This window comes from Bufo gargarizans, chromosome 2 (assembly GCF_014858855.1).
Source record: "Bufo gargarizans isolate SCDJY-AF-19 chromosome 2, ASM1485885v1, whole genome shotgun sequence".
Lineage (NCBI taxonomy): Eukaryota > Metazoa > Chordata > Amphibia > Anura > Bufonidae > Bufo > Bufo gargarizans.
Window position 1 is genome coordinate 20,444,747 of NC_058081.1, and position 20,240 is coordinate 20,464,986.

Genomic DNA, 20,240 nt, shown 5'->3' on the forward strand with positions numbered 1-20,240 from the left:
AGGTTTGATTATGGAAAAAGATTCATCTTAGAATGTCCATACCGTACATAGGGGGCAATTAAACAGCAGACGCATTTTGGAACATTCACACTGTTCCTTCCTCAGGTTTGACCATTGAGGAAGGAACAGTGTGAATGTTCCAAAACACCTCTGCTGTTTGATTGTCCCCTATGTACGGTATGGACATTCTAAGATTAATTATTTTGTGAGGATTCGCTCTGGTAGGCAGGTTAGCGGACGCAGTATAGAGGCAACAACAAAGTCTTTGAATTAAACAGTTCAGTGTTTATTCACACATTAAGTAAATGACAAAACAAAAAGTCAGTTTCAAGGAAAACAGTCAACTTGTGATTTTGGTGTTTGTTCACACCATGCAGTTAAGAAGAAGTCCTTGGAAAAAGCTGAATCCACGTGCTTTAACACCAACAAGGTAGCAGGCCTTAATCCAGGGACAAACTCCCAGGTCCCAACACAGAGACTGACAGAGCTCCACTGTCAGAGAGGAGTAATCCACTCTCAACTGACACTGCTGGATGGGTTTTTATAGCCCAGTCAAGACCCGGCCTGGAACGTGGGGAGTAGTTACCCACCCATCACTTTGACTACTCCCAGTAAGAGCTGTCCCGGATCAGCTATATAGCCATACTAAAATAGCCAAGTGTCAATCAGCACTAGCTGCTGCAGACACCTGAAAATACCGGCTCTTACTTCACCAAGGTCAGGAACCTCGGTGACACATACCTTCCGTCAACTACGGACTCTTGCACATTCCTACAATATATATTTATATATATATATATATATATATATATATATATATATATATTTCATTTCATCTTATTAGCTGTCTATTATTCTTTGATAGTACATCGTATAAGCATACTTGTAATTGATTTTAAAGGTCTGTCCAGCATTAGAGAAGCATGGCTGCTTTCCTCTAAATGCACTGCTCTACCTGTTCTTAGTTTTTTTTTTTGCTATTGCAGTTCTTCTCCGTTGAATTGAATGTGGCTGAGGTGCAGTATCAGACACAACGCATGTGCTGGGATGATTGCAGCCATGTTTTGTTAATCCTGGGCAACCTCTTTAAGGATTTACATAACATTGAAGAAGCTCACGGAGAGGTCCCAGTTTAGGTCTAATCCCATTTTCCAATGGATAAAGTAGTATGATCCTTGTCAGGACTCTCTATCTTCAATGCATTAAAGGGGGAGACAATCTACCTTCATCTTCTACAAGAATCGAGTTAGGGAGTGCTGCCTGTACTCTTCTAAATTGGTTTAAAGTTGAGACATAATCCATCCTGATGAAAGTTCAAGATGGGTGTATACATATACATAAGCCTATTTTTGACTTTTGTTTTTACCTAGAAGATGTTCTTTAGTGTTCATTTGTGGTCGGAACAATATGATAAAGCATTTTGGTAGAAACATACAGATCACAAGGGCCCAACTTGATGACTGGATTGCAAATATTTCCATGGCTACTGTATACTTTCCTTGTGAACTGAGAGATGCTGGAACATAAGACACCCAAACACTGAGAAAGGCCAGCATGCTAAATGTGATAAACTTGGCCTCATTGAAGTTATCTGGAAGCCTCCGGACCAGAAAGGCAACAATAAAACTGATGGACGCCAAGAGACCTAGATACCCTAATACACTCCAGAAGGCAACAGATGAGTTCTCATTACATTCAATGACAATAGTTGCAGGTTTGCTTTCAGTGTTCATTTGTTGAAATGGAGGAGAAGTCGAGATCCACATGACACACAAGAGTAACTGAAGGAGCGAACAACAGACAATAATCATGTAGGACACTTGAGGACTTATCCATCTTTTTAGACTACTTTCTGGTTTGGTGGCCATGAATGCAAAGAATACCATAATGGTTTTGGCTAAGATACAGGAGATACAAAGGGCAAACACCATGCCAAATGTTGCTTGTCTTAGAAGGCACTTCTCTGTATGGGGGTAACCGATGAAGGCCAAAGAGCTCAGGAAGCAGAATGTCAGTGATACCAACAAGATACAACTGAGGGAGTAATTATTTGCTCTGATCATTGGGGTGTTCTTGTAGTGATAGAAAAGCCTAAGGATAGATAATGGAACCATAGAGGAAGAAACACTGGTGGCTGTTAAAGTGAATCCCAGTGGCTCATCATACGAAAGGTACTCAATGGGTTTTGGAAGACATTGGTTCTTTTGGTTGTTTGGCCACATATCCCATGGACACTTTGAACAATCTATGGAGTCTGAAAGATTAAGTTAAACCTTAAATACTGTAGTGAGCAAACATATTAAAATGTTTATTATAAACTGTGAACAAACATATGAAACTTATTTTTTATTTGATAGCCAACACACTGATTAGCTGATTGCAATGGTTCAGCATCTATGGAAAGCAGCTGGTTTTGCCAGGTGAAGCCATGGTAAGCCAGATATTTCCCCTACATATACCATTACACAACTACCATCCAGTAACATTTCTCACCAGTTTGGTTGGAAATCTCTCCTTGAGGGCAAGGGACACATTCAAAGCAACAAATAGGTTCACCCATGCGAGGAGCCTTCCTGAATCCGGCAGAGCAGCTGTCACTACAGATGGAAATAGGAACCTAAATGAGCATCAAAATATGAATAATATTAATTTGAAGTCTCAATTTTCTCGTTCATGCCCTAATCCGTTGTAGCACAGGTGGCATCCAAAACATCTATTGTGCAATAATGAGAGTTAATAACCAGGTGTCTCACTTCTGGGCCGCCTGATCAGATGGAATTTCTAGGAGAACCTAAAAAATGGTGTTCAATGTCTATGACACCTCCACAAGAGAAAATAAGCATTCCATGGTTTCAAAAGGATGTCCCCCTAATGCATGAAAAAGTTCGGTCCTCCAGAGAAATTCTTTGAAAACAGTTTCTGCTCTATTAGATGACCGCCTGGAATGCGGGGATCGCCTAAACAGGTTATCCATGAATTTGACGCTGATGGTCTATCCTCAGGAAAGGTCATCAATCTTAGATCAGCAGGGGGCCAACACCAGGCACCCCAGTCATTCAGCAGTCTGAAGAGGCCACTGTGATCACTGGAGCGCTGGTGAGCTGTGGTCTCCTCACAGGTAACAAGCACAGCGCCTTATTTTGTATAGCTGTTGTACTTGGTATTGAAGCTCAGGCCGATTCAATTGAATGGGGCTGAGCTGCAACTAGGCCACATGACCAATGTAAGGTGACATCACATGACCTAGGCAGAGGTCTAAACACTCATGGAATGCCAAGGCCTCTTCGAAAAGCTGATCAGTGGTGGTGTATTCATTTGGAGCCACACCAATTAGATATTGATTACCTATGCTAAGGATAGGCAACCAATATCAAATTCCTGGATAACCCATTTAAATGCTCCTTCGAATAACTTAAGATTTGTATATAGGTTTCCAAACTTTGACCAACATGTTCACTGAAGATTTTAAAAGTTATTTTTTAATTTACCTCATGGCTTCCATGGGCCCACCAGATTAAACTTGAGTTGACTGTGAAACTCTGATTAGATTCAAACACAGTGTTGTAATGTCCAACTTTCACTTGGGTCATTGAACCATCAGGATGTCTCTGCCAGTTGACAATGTCGTACATTGCCGGTGGATCGCCGTTTTTATTGAAGAACAGTTCTCTCTGATTTCCAAAAGACACTTGTACTTTCTTAAAGTAGTACAAAAGCTAAGACAAGTAGAGGGACAAAGAAAATGAAAATATTGTTTTATACCTGTGTTATGAATAGGAGTATCTTCCTAATATTTTTAAACGGAACCTATAAGACCACCCTGTTCATCTCCATAGACATAGGGTAGTTGGAAATAGTTGAATGCGTTCATTTGGCTGTTTCCGATAGCCCCATTAAAGTTTATGTAGAGGGATAATGCATGCTTGTCCTGCTCGACATCTGAAAATAGGGATCAAGGGAGCTTAATTGCTATCAAAGTTTGGGGTCACAGAGATTGATCCCTTGCTTATTTTACTTTTAAAACTTGTTTACCAAATTATTAAAGTAAAAAAGTGATTTCTGGGCCATATAAACTGGGGTTTTACCGACTATTGCATTATAAATCTTGTAATATTTACCTGCCATGGTTTAAACGTCCTCAAATCAGCGCATTTGCCACCTAAAAATGGCCCATCCCATACACTGCATTGTGTGAGGTCTTCAAGCGCTTTCGCTATCACGTGTACGGCAGAATAAACATTGTAGGAAGCTCTTAAATTTGAAACATCATTATAAATATTTTGGATGCTTGATAGGTCCTCATACCCCGTACATATTTTAGACTCATTATTAGGACCATTTGGGTTACCTTTGATGGAAAAAGAACATCCAAATGCCTTTTCCCAGAATATCTTGGCCCATTTGACCCCTGGAACATTGTAGGGGTTTACATTGTTGAGATATTCTTGAAACCCTTTTATGTTAGAGCTAGGGAAAGTGAATCCAATGGTCCCGGCAAGTATGGAAGAGTATCTATCTACTGAAAGTATTTTCGATATGGACCAAGCGTCACTGGCTACAAAGATTTTTCCTGATACATTTTGCACCAACATCTCTTCCAACAATGCTGTGAGATGAATATCTGCAGAGAAAGCCACCACCACTTTAGTTGTTGATCTTTTGATGACTTTGGCAATGTTTTGAATATTGCTGTAGGACTGAATACTTGATATATATTGTGTGAAGGCCAAGCAGGCTCCAGACCTTAAAATCTCCTGTTTCATGACCTTGATGCCCTCTCGGCCATAGTCATTGTCATAACCAATGAGCCCAACCCAATTCCATCCAAAATGTTTGACCATTTGAGCCAATCCCAAAGACTGGAAAGCATCACTTGGCACAGTCCTGAAGAAGGAGGGAAATTGTGTTTTGTCACTCAGTAGAGAGCTGGTTGAGAAATAGCTGACCTACAATGTAGAAACTGGTGTCAGGTTTTAATATTTTAAAAGGGTAAATACCCAGCATTGCCCGGGTATACATCTCTCTATATAAATATTTTCTAATGATACACAGTGGAGTCACATTATTATGATCACTTCCTACTTTCAATATCTGCAGCACGTACCTCGTTAAGGAAGTCACGTGTCGTGAGCTGGCTTGGTGGGTATATAAGGTGTGTGATAGGCTGTCTGAACATATATGCCTTGTTGCTGTCATGGGTAAATGGAGCAATGTATCAGAGTTTCAAAAACGGATTATTGACTTTCAGTATTTATGAAACCGCGCAATTTCTGAACTGTCCTCGTGCTGCTGCTGACAATCGTGAGTGGACACATGGCACCATTGCAAAAAAAGCAACGTTGGAATTGCAGAGCACCACATGCCATTGATTCGGGAGATGAATGTCGGCTAGGAAGGAGCACTATGGCAGACTGACATGCTACAGTGGAGCATCTCACCAAAATGAATCAGGGTGATACCAGACATACAGTCCTGATCAAAAGTTTAAAACCACTTGAAAAATGGCAAAAAATCATATTTTACATTGTTGGATTTTAACAAGGCTCCAAGTAGAGCTTCAACATGCAACAAGAAGAAATGAGAGTGAGACCCAATTTTTTTTTGAGCATTCAATTTAATGAAAACAACGAATAAACTGAAACAGGCTGTTTTTCAGCTGATCAAAAGTTTAGGACCACACCTCCCCCAAAAAAACGAAACCCCCGCAAAACAGAAATCCAACTTCCAAACATGAACTCAGTAATGAGTAGCCCCGCTGTTATTGTTTATCACTTCAAAAATTAGTTTTGGCATGCTTGAAGCAAGCATTTCCATGAGGTGAGTGGGAACATTTCTCCAAGTGGTCAAGATGGCCATCTACTGTCTGGAACTGTTGTCCATTTTTGTAAACTTCCCTTGCCATCCATCCCCAAAGGTTCTTAATTGGATTTAGATCAGGGGAACATGCAGGATGGGCCAAAAGAGTGATGTTATTCTCCTGGAAGAAGTCCCTTGTCCTGTGGGCATTGTGTACTGTAGCGTTGTCCTGTTGAAAAACCCAGTTGTTACCATACAGATGAGGGCCCTCAGTCATGAGGAATGCTCTCTGCAACATCTGGACATAGCCAGCGGCCGTTTGACGCCCCTGCACTTCCTGAAGCTCCATTGTTCCACTGAAGGAAAAAGCACCCCAGACCATTATGGCGCCCCTCCACTGACGCGCGTAGAGAACATATCAGGTGGGATCTGCTTGTCATGCCAGTAACGTTGGAAACCATGAGAACCATCAAAGCTAAATTTTTTCTCATCAGAGAATAAAACTTTCTTCCACCTTTAAATGTCCCATGTTTGGTGCTCTCTTGCAAATTCCAAACGAGCAGTTTTGTGGCGTTCAAGGAGACGAGGTCTTTGAAGACGTTTTTTGTTTTTGAAGCCCTTCAGTCTCAGATGCCGTCTGATGGTTATGGGGCTGCAGTCAGCACCATTAAGGGCCTTAATTTGGGTCGAGGATCATCCAGTGTCTTGATGGACAGCCAATTGGATCCTCCGGCTCAGTGCTGATTAAATTTTTTTGGGTCTTCCACTTGACTTTTTTGTTCCATAACCCTGAGGATCATTTAAGAAATTCCAAATGACTGTCTTACTGCGTCCCATCTCAGCAGCGATGGCGTGCTGTGAGAGACCCTGCTTATGCAGTTCAACAACCCGACCACGTTCAAAAAGGGAGAGTTTTTTTGCCTTTGCCATCACAACCTGTGACTACCTGACAGAAAATGACAATGAATGCACATCTTTGCACAGATTTGGCCTTTTAAAGGCATGTGGACCTAAAATTTGGATCAGTTAAAAACAGCCTGTTTCAGTTTAATTGTTATTTTCAATAAATTGAATGCTCAAAAAATGTTTTGTCTCACTCTCATTTCTTCTTGTTGCATGTTGAAGCTCTACTTGGAACCTTGTTAAGATCCAACATTGTAAAATATGATTTTTTGCCATTTTTCAAGTGGTCCTTAAACTTTTGATCAGGACTGTATATCTAAAAGAAAAGTTCAACTAACCCTACTGCATATGGGGCTCAGAAGAAGACCGGGTGGTCACAGCACCTCTGCTAATGAAAATGCTCTGGCAGAAAAGGCTTCAATTTTCGCAGCAGTATCAGGAATTGCACCTCCAATGATTGGCAAAGGGTTGCCTTCTCTCATTAGTCGCGTTTTCTACTTCATTCATTGACATGTCAGGCAAGAAACATCAGAGAACAAACCCCCTGCAACCATTGCTGGAAGAAATCTGTGGAATTTGTTTGTGCTATTCTCTGGACCCATTCATTCATGTGGAAATAACTCTCAACTGATATGGGCATATGAATACATATTTGCAGATTACATACACCCATGTATGCTGATTGTCTTCCCTGGGGTGGATGGGATCTTGCAGCAAGACAATGTCACATGTCACAGCTAGAAATGTCCAAAAATTGTTTAAAGAGCATGATCAAGACATTCAAATACTCTAATTCCCCAGACTTGAACCCAGTTAAGCATTTGTGGGACCACTTTGATTGTCGTGATTGGTCTATTGCCCCCTCCAGCATGGCTCCAAATACCTGTGATAACCTACCAGGATCTTATTGAGTCACTCCCTAGCTGCTTTCCGTGTTGCACATGGTGGTTACTTTTGATATTAGCTAGTGGTCATAATGATGTGACTCAATCAATATAGATTAGTACTTACAAAATTGCTATTTTATACTGAATTGTGTTTACATATTGTCATAAGCTTGGGTTGTCACTTTCTTTCACTAGACACAACAGAGCTCCTTTCAACCTTACGGATAACTCATCTGGACCACAAAATGCCTTGTGACACCTTATTTGTCACATGGCCATAAATTCAGTGACCAAATTGAGGGACCAATTGGTGTACCAAATTATTCTATCAGTGTAACCTATGCAGTATTATATTTACATGAGAACTGGAGCAGCCTTCACACTGGCCCTGGTCCCTGATGGAGTCCAAAATACAATCACCCACATAAAGAGACACCAGTATTATAAATAGTGCATGGATATGGCTTGCAGAATACATTTAGGGGATGGCAAAACCTTTCCTGCAAAGTAGTGTGGCTGATTGTGTTTACTCAGTTAGTAATGTTCTGCATTATTTTGTGCTTCTTCCATTTGAGGTTGGACTGGTTGGGGGACAATGGTCCATTGGGCTTCATAATTAAGATGCTCATTCATGTGTCTTTAGAAAATGTCCAATGTAATGCTGTTGTGTATTAAGACGGAGGGTCTTCACCTGGTTTTCCAGTTGGAACCACTAGGCAAAAGTTGAGGGATATCCAATGATGTATACTGTAGCTGTAACAGGTGGCTGAGAAGTGACACCATGATCATTTGGTCCGCCCCACAATCCCTGAGATTAAGTTCATCTAGAGCAGTGATGGTTAACCTTGGCACTCCAGCTGTGGGGAAAGCTACAACTCCCAAGATGCCCCCCTTGCTTGGCTGCTCTCAGAACTGTATAGAAATAAATGGAGCATGCTGGGAGTCGTAGTTTCACCACAGCTGGAGTGCCAAGGTTAGCCATCACTGACCTAGAGAGTAACAAATTGGCCTTAGAGAAGATGTCTGGAGAGATGTCACCATGGCTGAGAGGTACAAGAAACCAAGATAGCATACCAACTAGTGTAGTGTACCGGGTCCAAAGGAGCATGGTGCCCTGTATGTGTGAAACAGTCCCAGAGGTCCCAGATACAAAACCTATGGGTGTTCTGGTTAAAGTACTGTGCCCACAATTTATTGAGATACAGTCAACCGTAAAGATCTGAACTTTTTTGTAGCCTCAACTTTAAGCTTTTAAGCTCAGAGCCATGGCTACCCTGGGAGCAATGAGATGTCTGCTTAATCCCACTTGCATTGTGGAATTCATCATGGGAGGTGTCAGGCAAACACAACACAAAATGGCATTGAAACCTGTGGTATTGCAGGGAGTCTTGTAAACCACAATTCACTGGTCACTTTAGTCCAGCGGCCTACAGAACATTGGAACTATATGCAGGCCATTCAGGCGCACGTGACATCATGACATAAATTGGACACCTGCACCAGGACACTATTTAGGCAGGAGGATGCCTCACTATGCTGATGGGGGTATTGGGGTGAGGTGAGTATAAGTTTTATTTTTATTCCTGGGACATAATGGTGACAATTATACTTGCTTGTGTTATTATTACTTTCTAGGGGGTATTTGCAAACCTTCGAAACACAAGTGGAAGATGGAAGAAGTCATCATGGGGGTTTAGGCCAAATAGACAAGACAACTCCAATCAAAGAATTCATTGAATTTTACTGTACTTTACCCTGTATATGGCTTGTGGTTGTGTCCTCCTTCCGTGCTGAATCCATAGCTATGCCTCTGGTTAAGACTCTGAGCCTCTTTGGAGTAAAGTGAGTTCAAGTTCTTTCTGTCTGATTTATTATTAACTACACTTAACCTAAGCTATCACTTGGTTAAATGGGGTTTTTGATTACCTATCCTCAAGGTAGGTCATCATTATCAGATCGGCGGGGGTCTGACACCCGGAACCCCTTCTGATCATCTGGTTGAAGAGTAGGCAGTGCACCATGTCAGTGCTGCCTTCCCTTTATTGTTTATCTGATCGCTGTTGACATTGCAGCGGTGAGGCAGGTGTAATTACAAGAAGCCATCCCATTCACTTTAATGGGACGGCTCATTCCTATACAAGTAAACAATGAAGGGAAAGCAGCGGTGGCACAGTGCGTCGCCTTCTCTTCAACCAGCTGATATGTGAGGGTGCCTGGTGTCAGACCCCCGCTAATCTGAGGGTAGGTCATCAATAATAATGTTGCAGAAAACCCCCTTTTTAACCATCTCTGCATTGCCAGCCACAAACTGCAGAGGTCCCCCTACATATCTGCATGAAGTTTAGCGCCATTGTCATTCAATGGGACTAATACTCAGAATTTCCATCCAAATTAAACAGCGGCTGAGTGTTTTTCCCCCCCCAGAAAGTTTATGTTGGGATTTGTCAGATTTTGTACAGAGAGCCAGGACTCAATGGAGGGACTTTATGAAGGCTTCCACACCAGTTATCTGGCCATAGACAAATATGACATCTTTTGCACAAAATGTTTACACTTTTTGCTGATTGACACCACACTTTCTAAAATAGAGGGAGTGGGCAGGGCCTATGCGGCCTGAAAAATTACTAATTTATACCAGAAAACTGCGTAAATTATACATAAAATCTACATCAACCAAGAGTTGAGAAAACACCATACTGTAAAGAACTTTCCTGACCACGCTCAAGCCCTGCTCTATAGGACCAGTCTATTTAACCTGTTTTTGTGCATTTTGGGGCAGATTTATTAATCTGTCTAAAAGAGAAAACGGACTTTGTTGCCCATAGCAATCACAGCACAGCTTTCATTTTATCAAACCTATTTGTGTAATAAAAGCTGAGCTCTAATTGGTTGGTATGGGTTTTGATAAATGAGGCCCATGGACACACTTGAGGCCACACTAGTTTTCTTATATGAATCCTTTGTCTAGACACTTTCGAAAACTGTTGAGCGTGAAGGAAACATCTGTTCTGTTTGACTCAACTTGCTGATAAATGTGTGTAAAAACAGTGTGTAAAAAATACCACAAATGTAGTGCATCTCCATGAGTAGGTGTGGGAAATTGTTTCTGGATCCCCTCATGACCTATTAATCACTGAATTTGACCCTAAAATCATTCCTTCCCCTGGTGTTTTGAATTGCCAACTGGAGCACAGCCAACATTCAGACCTCATTTTGCCTCAAGATTACCCACATTGTATGTTCCTGACTACCATCTTGTCCCTGGGTCCTATACCATGTGTGACCAAGCTGATAATCTGGCCTATCCAAACATACCATTCCCTAATTCTAAAGGCAACCACACTGGTGCATTAATCCCTGATTAGATCCTCTTGCCCACTATTTTTCATGGAGGAAAAGGTGGAAAGTGTGATCTGCCATGCTTAAAATCTAAAGCATTGCACTTATAACCTAATAAAGATTGCTAAATGTATTGCTAAGTTCATCCCAATGGACACATTCTACATTATTATATACTGTACTGTCCATACAATTGCCACAGACAATAGAACATTTCAATCAGACCCTTTGAAGACCATTGCTTTTTTCAACATTACCTGTGGGTATCTGTAGAGTCCCAATATGTGAGCCATGAGAATGGAATACGTGGATGATGAGTGTCCAATGACGGCAGCCAGAGGTGGACGTTCACGACAACGGTAATTGGGTATTGCATGATTAAGTCCTGTCAGCATCCCCAAGGTTCCCTCTAACTCCCACTGTAGTAGAGCACAGGAGTCATAGACATAGAAGCCCAGGCTGACATTTGGGAGAAGTTCGGGTCTATTGTTAATTTCATCAACGGCAAACCTCATGGCATGGAACTGCTGGTACTGTTCGAAGCGGAACCTGAAATCAGTAAATAATGTACTTGATATAATTTATACTATATTGCACTTATCTGTGTCACAGAATTGTGCCCTGTAGTGGGCAAGCCCAGGAAGAAAATTGATTCGGTCATGAGGGACTCGACAGCAAGATCTATGCCTGAGAATTTTGAGGGAAAGGAAACATTAGGTGGACTCCATTGTCTATTACCTGACTAAAACTTGTCAAATTATCATTTGTAGTCAGGCATGGACTGTCTTATCTTTCCTGGGGTCCGGTGTAAGTCCATGGGGGGGGGGTTGCTCCTAGAGGCTCCGTTCTCCCACCTCTGGCCACGCCCTGCTACACTAGATTGACAGCCTTCACCTCCAACTGCCGTCCCTGTGCGGTGGGGAAATCTCGCGCCATTCAGTATTCAGTGCAGGTGCAGTGAGGAAGCTGGCAGCCAGCGAGCGCCCTTCACTTTTAGCGCCTGCGCTGAATACCGCAGGTGCGAGATTTACACGGCAGACAAGGCCAGCAGTAGGAGACCAATGCTGCCTTACTCTGTCAATCTAGTGTAGCAGGGCATGGCCAGAGGTAGGAGAACGGAGCCGTTTCGCAATTTTTTCTATGGGCCCTCAAAAGATGCAGACAGCACACCGCGTGCTGTTCGCATCCGTTATTCCGTACCGCGGCTCCGCAGAAAAGATAGAACATGTCCTATTCTTGCATTTTCTATTATTGTTGCGGCCATGTGCGTTCCGCAAATTGCGGAACGCACATGGCCGGTATGAGTGTTTTGCGTAACCGCAAATTACGGATCCGTAAAGCACTACAGCCGTCTGAATGGGTCCTTGGGCTCAGCATAATTTGCATGTGATTTGGTGGCTGTAACTAGAGATGCGTGAATTTCTCAAAAATGTGATTCGGTTGATTTGGCAAATTTTCCGAAAAGATTTTATTTGATCCGAATTTATTTGTGGCGAATCGAGTTGAAAAACTGCTATTTTCGAGTTGCAGAAAGCCTGTATAGTGGTGTAGAACACTGTGCCTTGCAGAAAACCGCATAGGGAGTCTGCTGTGGTAGTGAAACAATATTGTGAGTCAGTATGACATGCAGATGACAGGCATCACTCGTTTCACACAAGCGGATGCCGTGCGTGACATCCGCTCCGTGAAAGAGTGAAAGAGAGGCACAGAGCATTATCAGTCATGTTAATGCTCCGTGCCTCTGCATCGGGTCTTGGCACTCTTTCACGGAGCGGATGTCACGCACGGCATCCGCTCGTGTGAAACAACCCTTAGAATCACTGCACATTTCATTTATTTGGGCAGTCACGGGGCCAAAACTCAGCCTTACAGGTCTATGTTAGCAGCAGGTATAAAAAAAATGCTGAGGCCCAAGATCCTACTATAGCGTGAAAGAGCGCACTCCTTTTACAACGTGATCAGCTAATTCCAATTAGATTTCTACAGAACCTGTTCTATTAAGCGCTTATACAAGAAGAGCCCCCGACAGAGCGGAGAAAGTGTCAGCTGTAAGTTTGTGTTGACGTCACTGATTATTTTGCCTTTCCTCTGATCCATTAGAACAATAACCCCCAAGAAACGGATCCTGTCTGTTGAGCATCCGCCTTCACTCGGTCAGCATTTGGTCAGTGATTCATCAATATTGCTAAAGCTAGATGACACGTGAATGGAATATTTGCATGTCTTCTGTGTTTTGCACCCACTCCTGATTTTGGCTTCTAAATCATAAGCAAATCATGATGCAAAATAGGGACCATTTCATACAGGCCTTACAGCCGCTGCATAGACAGGATCTGTTGTGCTTCTCATTTTTCCTTCCTTCTGACAGATCAGAAGAAGGGTCAAATAAATGATGATGTCAGCCAGGACAAAAAGGCAAAATAGTTCCCTGCACGTGTGTGTTTCAGGCCCTGCAAGCGCATAGTGTCACCAGTAGAGATGTCGCGAACATAACATTTTCAGTACGCAAATTTCCTCAAATGTTCGCGAACGGGCGAACCGGGCGAACCACCATAGACTTCAGTAGGCAGGCGAATTTTAAAACCCACAGGGACTCTTTCTAGCCACAGTAGTGATGGAAAAGTTGTTTCAAGGGGACTAACACCTGGACTGTGGCATGCCGGAGGGGGATCCATGGCAAAACTCCCATGGAAAATTACATAGTTGATGCAGAGTTGGGTTTAAAACATCCAGTGTGTGTATACGATCAGGTATGATGTTGTATCGATCAGGTAGTGTAAGGGTTACGCCCGCTTCACAGACATTGACAGACCAAACTCCCCTTTTAATGCACCGCAAACAACCGCAAACAACCGCAAACAGTCCATTTGCCCAACCGCAAACTTCCCATTTGCACAAGGTTGGATACCAAGCTAGCCATGTCCCGTTAATGTCGTTGAAGGTTTCTTCCTCCACCCGGCCACGTACAACACCAAGGGTCCCCGAAAGGTGAATTGAATTGATTTTTCGAACGGGGAGATGGTTAAAAAAACGCTGGCTCCCTCCCCTTTGTTTGAATCCACACCACGGTCACTGCGTCCGCGCCGTGCAATTTACTGTCACACCCGATATGAGTGCTATTTCCTGTAGTTCTCTCTTCTCATCAGTTTAATCCCTGTTACGTCCCCTATCAGGATGTGTATTGAATGGATTTTAGACAACAGCAAACAGTTGCCAAAAGTTGACAAACTCCTTGCAGAAATGTGATTTATCTGTGTGCGTACTTCTTGTTACTTCCAATATGGGGCACTGCGCGTGCGCCGTGCAATGTACTCTGCCACACGGTATGAGTGGTGTATTAACTAGTACTATTCTTATCAGTTTAATCCCTGTTACGTCCCCTATCCGGGGACTTGTGTTGAATTGATTTTAGGAACCGGGAGATGGAAAAAGCAGCTTGGTCGGTCCTCTTACTCCCAAGTTGGGGCACTGCGTGTGCACAGAGCAATGTGCTGTGACACCCTATATGAGTGGTGTCTTAACTAGTACTATTCCTATCAGTTTAAAAAATAAATTGACTGTAGTTTTATCTGCAAGGTATTGTGACACCCTGTAACGGTATGAGTGGTGGCCTGGCCAGTGGCCACAGTACAGTCTGTGTGGGCCAGACACTCACTGGCTTGCAACTGCGATAATATTTATTACTGTCACAACTGTGACTGATCCAGACAGGTCTGGGAGGAGAAGGTCGCAGCGACTTGCTACTCGCGATAGCTTGTGAGTTTGCTCCGTGGTTCAGGGTATGTCATCCGGGTTTTGCCTTGTGAACCTTTTTGTCCTGACTGGGAGTTTGTAGGCATCCTTCTCAGGTGAGTCCTGTCTGCCACTCCCAGCTACTATATTAGTTTCAGTTTCACTTGCAGTCATTGCCAGATATAGTCCTTACTTCCAGTGCTATTGTGGCCTTTGAAGGAGATCATTTAACGGTATTGCTGTGGAGCTCTTGTCTGGCGTGGACTGTCGTTGTTTGGGATCACCTTCTCTGCTCGTGACTGGATAAGTCTATTTATGTTATAGATTGTTTGTTTGTTGCTGTCTTCCCCTGTTGTTCTCCTAGACCTGAGTGATGGTGACTAGTGCTCCCATCTGCCTTTCCCCAGTCTAGTCTTGTTAGGGTGACTGAGGGTTTAGGCATCCTGCTCGCCGCATGGGTTCACACCCCATCTAGGGTATCAGGGCAGACAGGTGCCAGCTTAGGGTTAGTCAGGGGTGACCGTTCTATTTCCCATCCGTAGCTAAGGGTCCCCCTTCCCCTCCGTCTGGTGCGACACGACTGCTGCTGGGATAGCGGTCGTGACAATTACAGAGAAAAAATTAATTGAATTTAGTTTTATCTGCAAGGTATTGTGACACCCTGTATGAATGGTGTGCACACAGTACAGTCTGTGGGCCTGCAGCCTCTCACTGTCTGGCAACTGCGATTATATAAAAAAAATATAATAAATTGACTTTTTTTTATCTGCAAGGTACTGTGACACCCTATATGAGTGGTGTGCACACAGTACAGTCTGTGGACCTGCAGCCTCTCACACACAGGCAGCCAGGCAACTGCAATATATATATATATATATATATATATATATATTTAAAAATAAAATAAAAAAGGACACTGATGTACCAGCCCTAAAAGGGGCTTTTTGGGGTGCTGTCAGGACGATGTCCTTACAGCAGATGAGTCTGTGGACACAGAACACTGCCCTAGCTAACGCTTTCCCTATTGAATCAGCAGCAGCAGCAGCTGCACTGTCCCTCCTCTCACTGTGACTGCAGCTTCCGAATGAATCTCAAATGGATGCTGTCCAGGAGGTGGGAGGGTCTGGGAGGGAGGGTCTGCTGCTGATTGGCTGGAATGTGTCTGCTGACTGTGAGGTACAGGGTCAAAGTTTGCTCAATGATGATGTATAGGGGGCGGACCGAACATCGCATATGTTCGCCCGCCGCGAATAGTTCGGGACATCACTAGTCACCAATGCAACTCATATCTTGTGTCACAGTAGATTACATAAATAAAAAATATAAATATTTTGACTGTGAAATAATAGCAGTCAGTTGCCTGCACGAGTGTGTGTTTAGGCCCTGCAAGTGCACAGTGTCACCAGCGCAACTCATATCTTGTGTCACAGTAGATTACATTAAAAAAAACAACTATTTTGACTGTAATAGATTGAATAGCAGTTAGTTGTCTGCAAGCGTGTGTGTCAGGCCTACAGCGTCTACTCTGCCAACTTCTGCCAGTGCACAGTGCCACTCATATCTGGTGTCACAGTAGCTTGCACGCATAGTACAACTAAACTTATCTAAAAAAAATGACAGGCAGAGGCAGGCCACCGCGCAGGGGCCGTCATGGTCGTGGTGCTGTGATTCCCTTTGGCCCTAGAATAATGCCCAGTGTTCAGAGGCCACGTACCCTGAACTCGAAAAGTTCTGAGGACATAGTTGACTGGCTAACACAGGACACCCAATCTTCTACAGCTTCCGCTCGGAACCTTGACGCACCATCCTCCTCCAGCTCAGCTTCGGGCACCTCTCAAGTTACCACTCGCCTGCCTGCCGCCACCACCAACACTAGCACCACAGCCGCTTCACTTGATCTGTCAGAGGAGTTATTTACACATCAGTTGGAAGAAATGAGTGATGCGCAACCATTATTGCCAGAGGATGTAGATAACAGGGATATGTCTCAGTCAGGCAGCATTACACACATGGACGTACAGTGTGATAATGATGATGATGTTGTACCTGCTGCTGCTTCCTTTGCTGAGGTGTCAGATACAAGTGAAGTGGTTGATGATGATGATGTGTCCGTGGATGTCACCTGGGTGCCTGCTCGAAGAGAAGAAGAACAGGGGGAAAGTTCAGATGGGGAGACAGAGAGGAGGAGGAGACGAATTGGAAGCAGGGGGAGGTCGTCGCAAGGAGCTATTGGCACAGTCAGACAGCATGTATCGGCACCCGGGGTCAGCCAGACAGCGCGCCAATCAACGCATGCTGTTGCCACCACCAGAATGACGCCATTGCAGAGATCAGCAGTGTGGCATTTTTTTTTGTGTGTCTGCCTCTGACACCAGCGATGCCATTTGCAACCTGTGCCAAAAGGGAAGTCCAACACCCACCTAGGTACAACTGCTTTGCGAAGGCACATGATCTCAAATCATAAACGCCTATGGGATCAACTCATGAGTACAAGCAGCACACAAACTCAAAGCCGCCATCCTCCTCCTGGTCCAGCATCTTCAGCCACTTCAACCACTGCTGTCCTCCTTGCCCCCTCTCAACCATCCGCCACTCCGTCTCTCGCCTTGTGCAGTTCCTTCTCATCTGCCCACAGTCAGGTGTCTGTCAAGGACATGTTTGAGCGTAAGAAGCCAATGTCACAAAGTCACCCCCTTGCCCGGCGTCTGACAGCTGGCTTGTCGGAACTCTTAGCCCGCCAGCTTTTACCACACAAGCTGGTGGAGTCTGAGGCCTTCCAAAAATTTGTAGCTATTGGGACACCGCAGTGGAAGGTACCCGGCCAAAATTTCTTTGCACAAAAGGCAATCCCCAACCTGTACTCGATTGTGCAAAAGGAAGTCATGGCATGTCTGGCACACAGTGTTGGGGCAAGGGTCCATCTGACCACTGATGCAAAGCACGGTCAGGGCAGGTATATCACCTACACTGCGCATTGGGTAAACCTGCTGATGGCTGCCAAGCATGGAATGCGTGGCTCTTTCAGAGGAGTTAGTGACACGGCCACGACTTGCAGGCAGGCCTGCTGCCACCTCCTCTACTCCTCCTACTCAATCCTCTTCCATAACCTCCTCGGCTGAGTCCTCTTCTGCTGCTGCGTCTTGCTCCACATCAACGGCACCCTCCCAGCTCTCCAGGGGCTATTCCACATCCTGGATATGACAGTGTCACGCCGTCTTGGGGTTGACTTGCCTGAAAGCAGAGAGTCACACCGGACCAGCACTCCTGTCCGCCCTGAACGCACAGGTGGATCAGTGGCTGACTCCACACCAACTGCAGATCAGCAAAGTGGTGTGTGACAACGGAAGCAATTTGTTGGCGGCATTGAATTTGGGCAAGTTGACACATGTGTCGTGCATGGCACATGTGTGTAATCTGATCGTACAACGCTTTGTGCATAAGTACCCAGGCTTACAGGACGTCCTCAAGCAGGCCAGGAAGGTGTGTGGCCATTTCAGGCGTTTCTACACAGCCATGGCGCACTTTTCAGATATCCAGCGGCGAAACAACATGCCAGTGAGGCGCTTGATTTGCGACAGCCCGACACGTTGGAATTCAACACCCCTAATGTTCGACCGCCTGCTCCAACACGAAAAAGCCGTCAACGAGTATTTGTATGACCGGGGTGCCAGGACAGCCTCTGCGGAGCTGGGAATTTTTTTGCCACGTTACTGGACGCTCATGCGCAATGCCTATAGGCTCATGCGTCCTTTTGAGGAGGTGACAAACCTAGTCAGTCGCACCGAAGGCACCATCAGCGACATCATCCCATTTGTTTTCTTCCTGGATCGTGCCCTGCAAAGAGTGCTGGATCAGGCCTGTAGATGAGCAGGAAGAGGAAGAGTTGTGGTCACCATCACCACCAGAAACAGCCTTATCAGCATAGCTTGCTGGATCTGCGGCAACGCTGGAAGAGGAGTGTGAGGAAGAGGAGTCAGAGGAGGAATGTTGCTTTGAGAAGGAGGAGGAGGACCAACCACAGCAGGCATCCCAGGATGCTCGTTGTCACTTATCTGGTACCCGTGGTGTTGTACAGTGGCTGGGGGGAAGAACAGACTTTCAGTGAGATCACTGAGGACGAGGAACGGGACATGAGTAGCTCGGCATCCAACCTTGTGCAAATGGGGTCTTTCATGCTGTCGTGCCTGTTGAGGGACCCTCGTATAAAAAGGCTGAAGGAGAACGACCTGTACTGGGTGGCCACGCTACTAGACCCCCGGTATAAGCAGAAAGTGCCTGAAATGTTACCGAATTACCGCAAGTCGGAAAGGATGCAGCAGTTCCAAAATAAATTAAAAAGTACGCTTTACACAGAGTATAAGGGTGATGTCACAGCACAACGGGAATCTAACAGGGGAAGAGGTGAAAGTAATCCTCCTCCTACCATGACCACGCCGGAAAGGATAGGACGCTTTACAGACGTGTTGTTGATGGAGGACATGCAGAGCTTTTTAAGTCCTACGCATCGCCACAGCCCTTCGGGGTCCACCCTCAGAGAATGACTCGACCCACAGGTAGCAGACTACCTTGCCTTAACTGCAGATATCGACACTCTGAGGAACGATCAACCCCTTGACTACTGGGTGTGCAGGCTTGACCTGTGGCCTGAGCTATCCCAGTTTGCGATATAACTTCTGGCCTGCCCCGCTTCAAGTGTCCTGTCAGAAAGGACCTTCAGTGCAGCAGGAGGTATTGTCACTGAGAAGAGAAGTCGCCTAGGTAAAAAAAGTCTAGGATTACCTAACCTTTATTAAGATGAATGAGGCATGGATCCCGAAGGGACTGACAGTGGGTGATACATTTGACTAATAAAGGCCTGGTGATGAGATGAGCTGCCTTGGGCTAAAAATGGTCCACACGCTGCTGTATTTTATCTCTGCATGCCAGATGACTTGCTTGACTTATCCGCCACCAACTAGGGTTCAAGCCGCAATGTTTTAGGGCACTTTCTGCCTGGAAAACATAAATTTTTCTGGCCGCTGCTATAGCAGCAGCTGCAACAATACCTAATTTTTCAGGCATGTGTTCATGCCTAATTTTTCTGGCCTCTGGTGCTGCACTGTGGCTTGAAAAACAAAACAAACAAAAAAAGCACATACAAGTGTCAATTCCCCTTCGTTACCTTGTTGTGGTGAAGGGGCTTGCGTATCACAATGAAGCGACGGTGAACAGACCAAAAGCGATCGGCTGGATAACGTTGCATAGAAAAAACATTAATTTTCTTTGTGATCATTTAAGGTGATCATAAAAGCCTACTAGGCCAACAATGGGCCCACACTGCAGAATCATTGTTTTCTGGGTCACTTAACTGTCACTGAACTACCTCAGCACGACCATAGGCTTTTAAAAAAAAACATCGCCTGCAATCTCCCAAACGTGCGCACGAGCACAGTCATCACTACACCAAGATTGACGCATAGAGGAATAAAATCTATGTCATGAGTGTGTCAACTATTGACAACTCTTTGCGGTTGTCTAAAATCTATTCCATAGACCGGCCCCTGATAGGGGACATAACAGGGATTAAACTGATAGGAATAGTAC

General features: G+C 44.5%; 1 protein-coding gene across 1 annotated transcript in view; it reads right to left on the minus strand.

The window, feature by feature from the left end:
* Positions 1-1,343: 1,343 nt before the first annotated feature.
* The window catches only part of LOC122925512 (extracellular calcium-sensing receptor-like), a 49,787-nt gene continuing 30,890 nt past the window's right edge, over positions 1,344-20,240 (minus strand). Inside the window, exons 2-6 of the mRNA XM_044276866.1 lie at positions 11,183-11,474; positions 4,431-4,946; positions 3,489-3,716; positions 2,494-2,617; positions 1,344-2,254 (exon numbers count right to left, since the gene is read on the minus strand). Coding sequence (XP_044132801.1) covers positions 1,344-2,254; positions 2,494-2,617; positions 3,489-3,716; positions 4,431-4,946; positions 11,183-11,474 — 2,071 coding nt within the window. The remainder of the gene's footprint in view (positions 2,255-2,493; positions 2,618-3,488; positions 3,717-4,430; positions 4,947-11,182; positions 11,475-20,240) is intronic.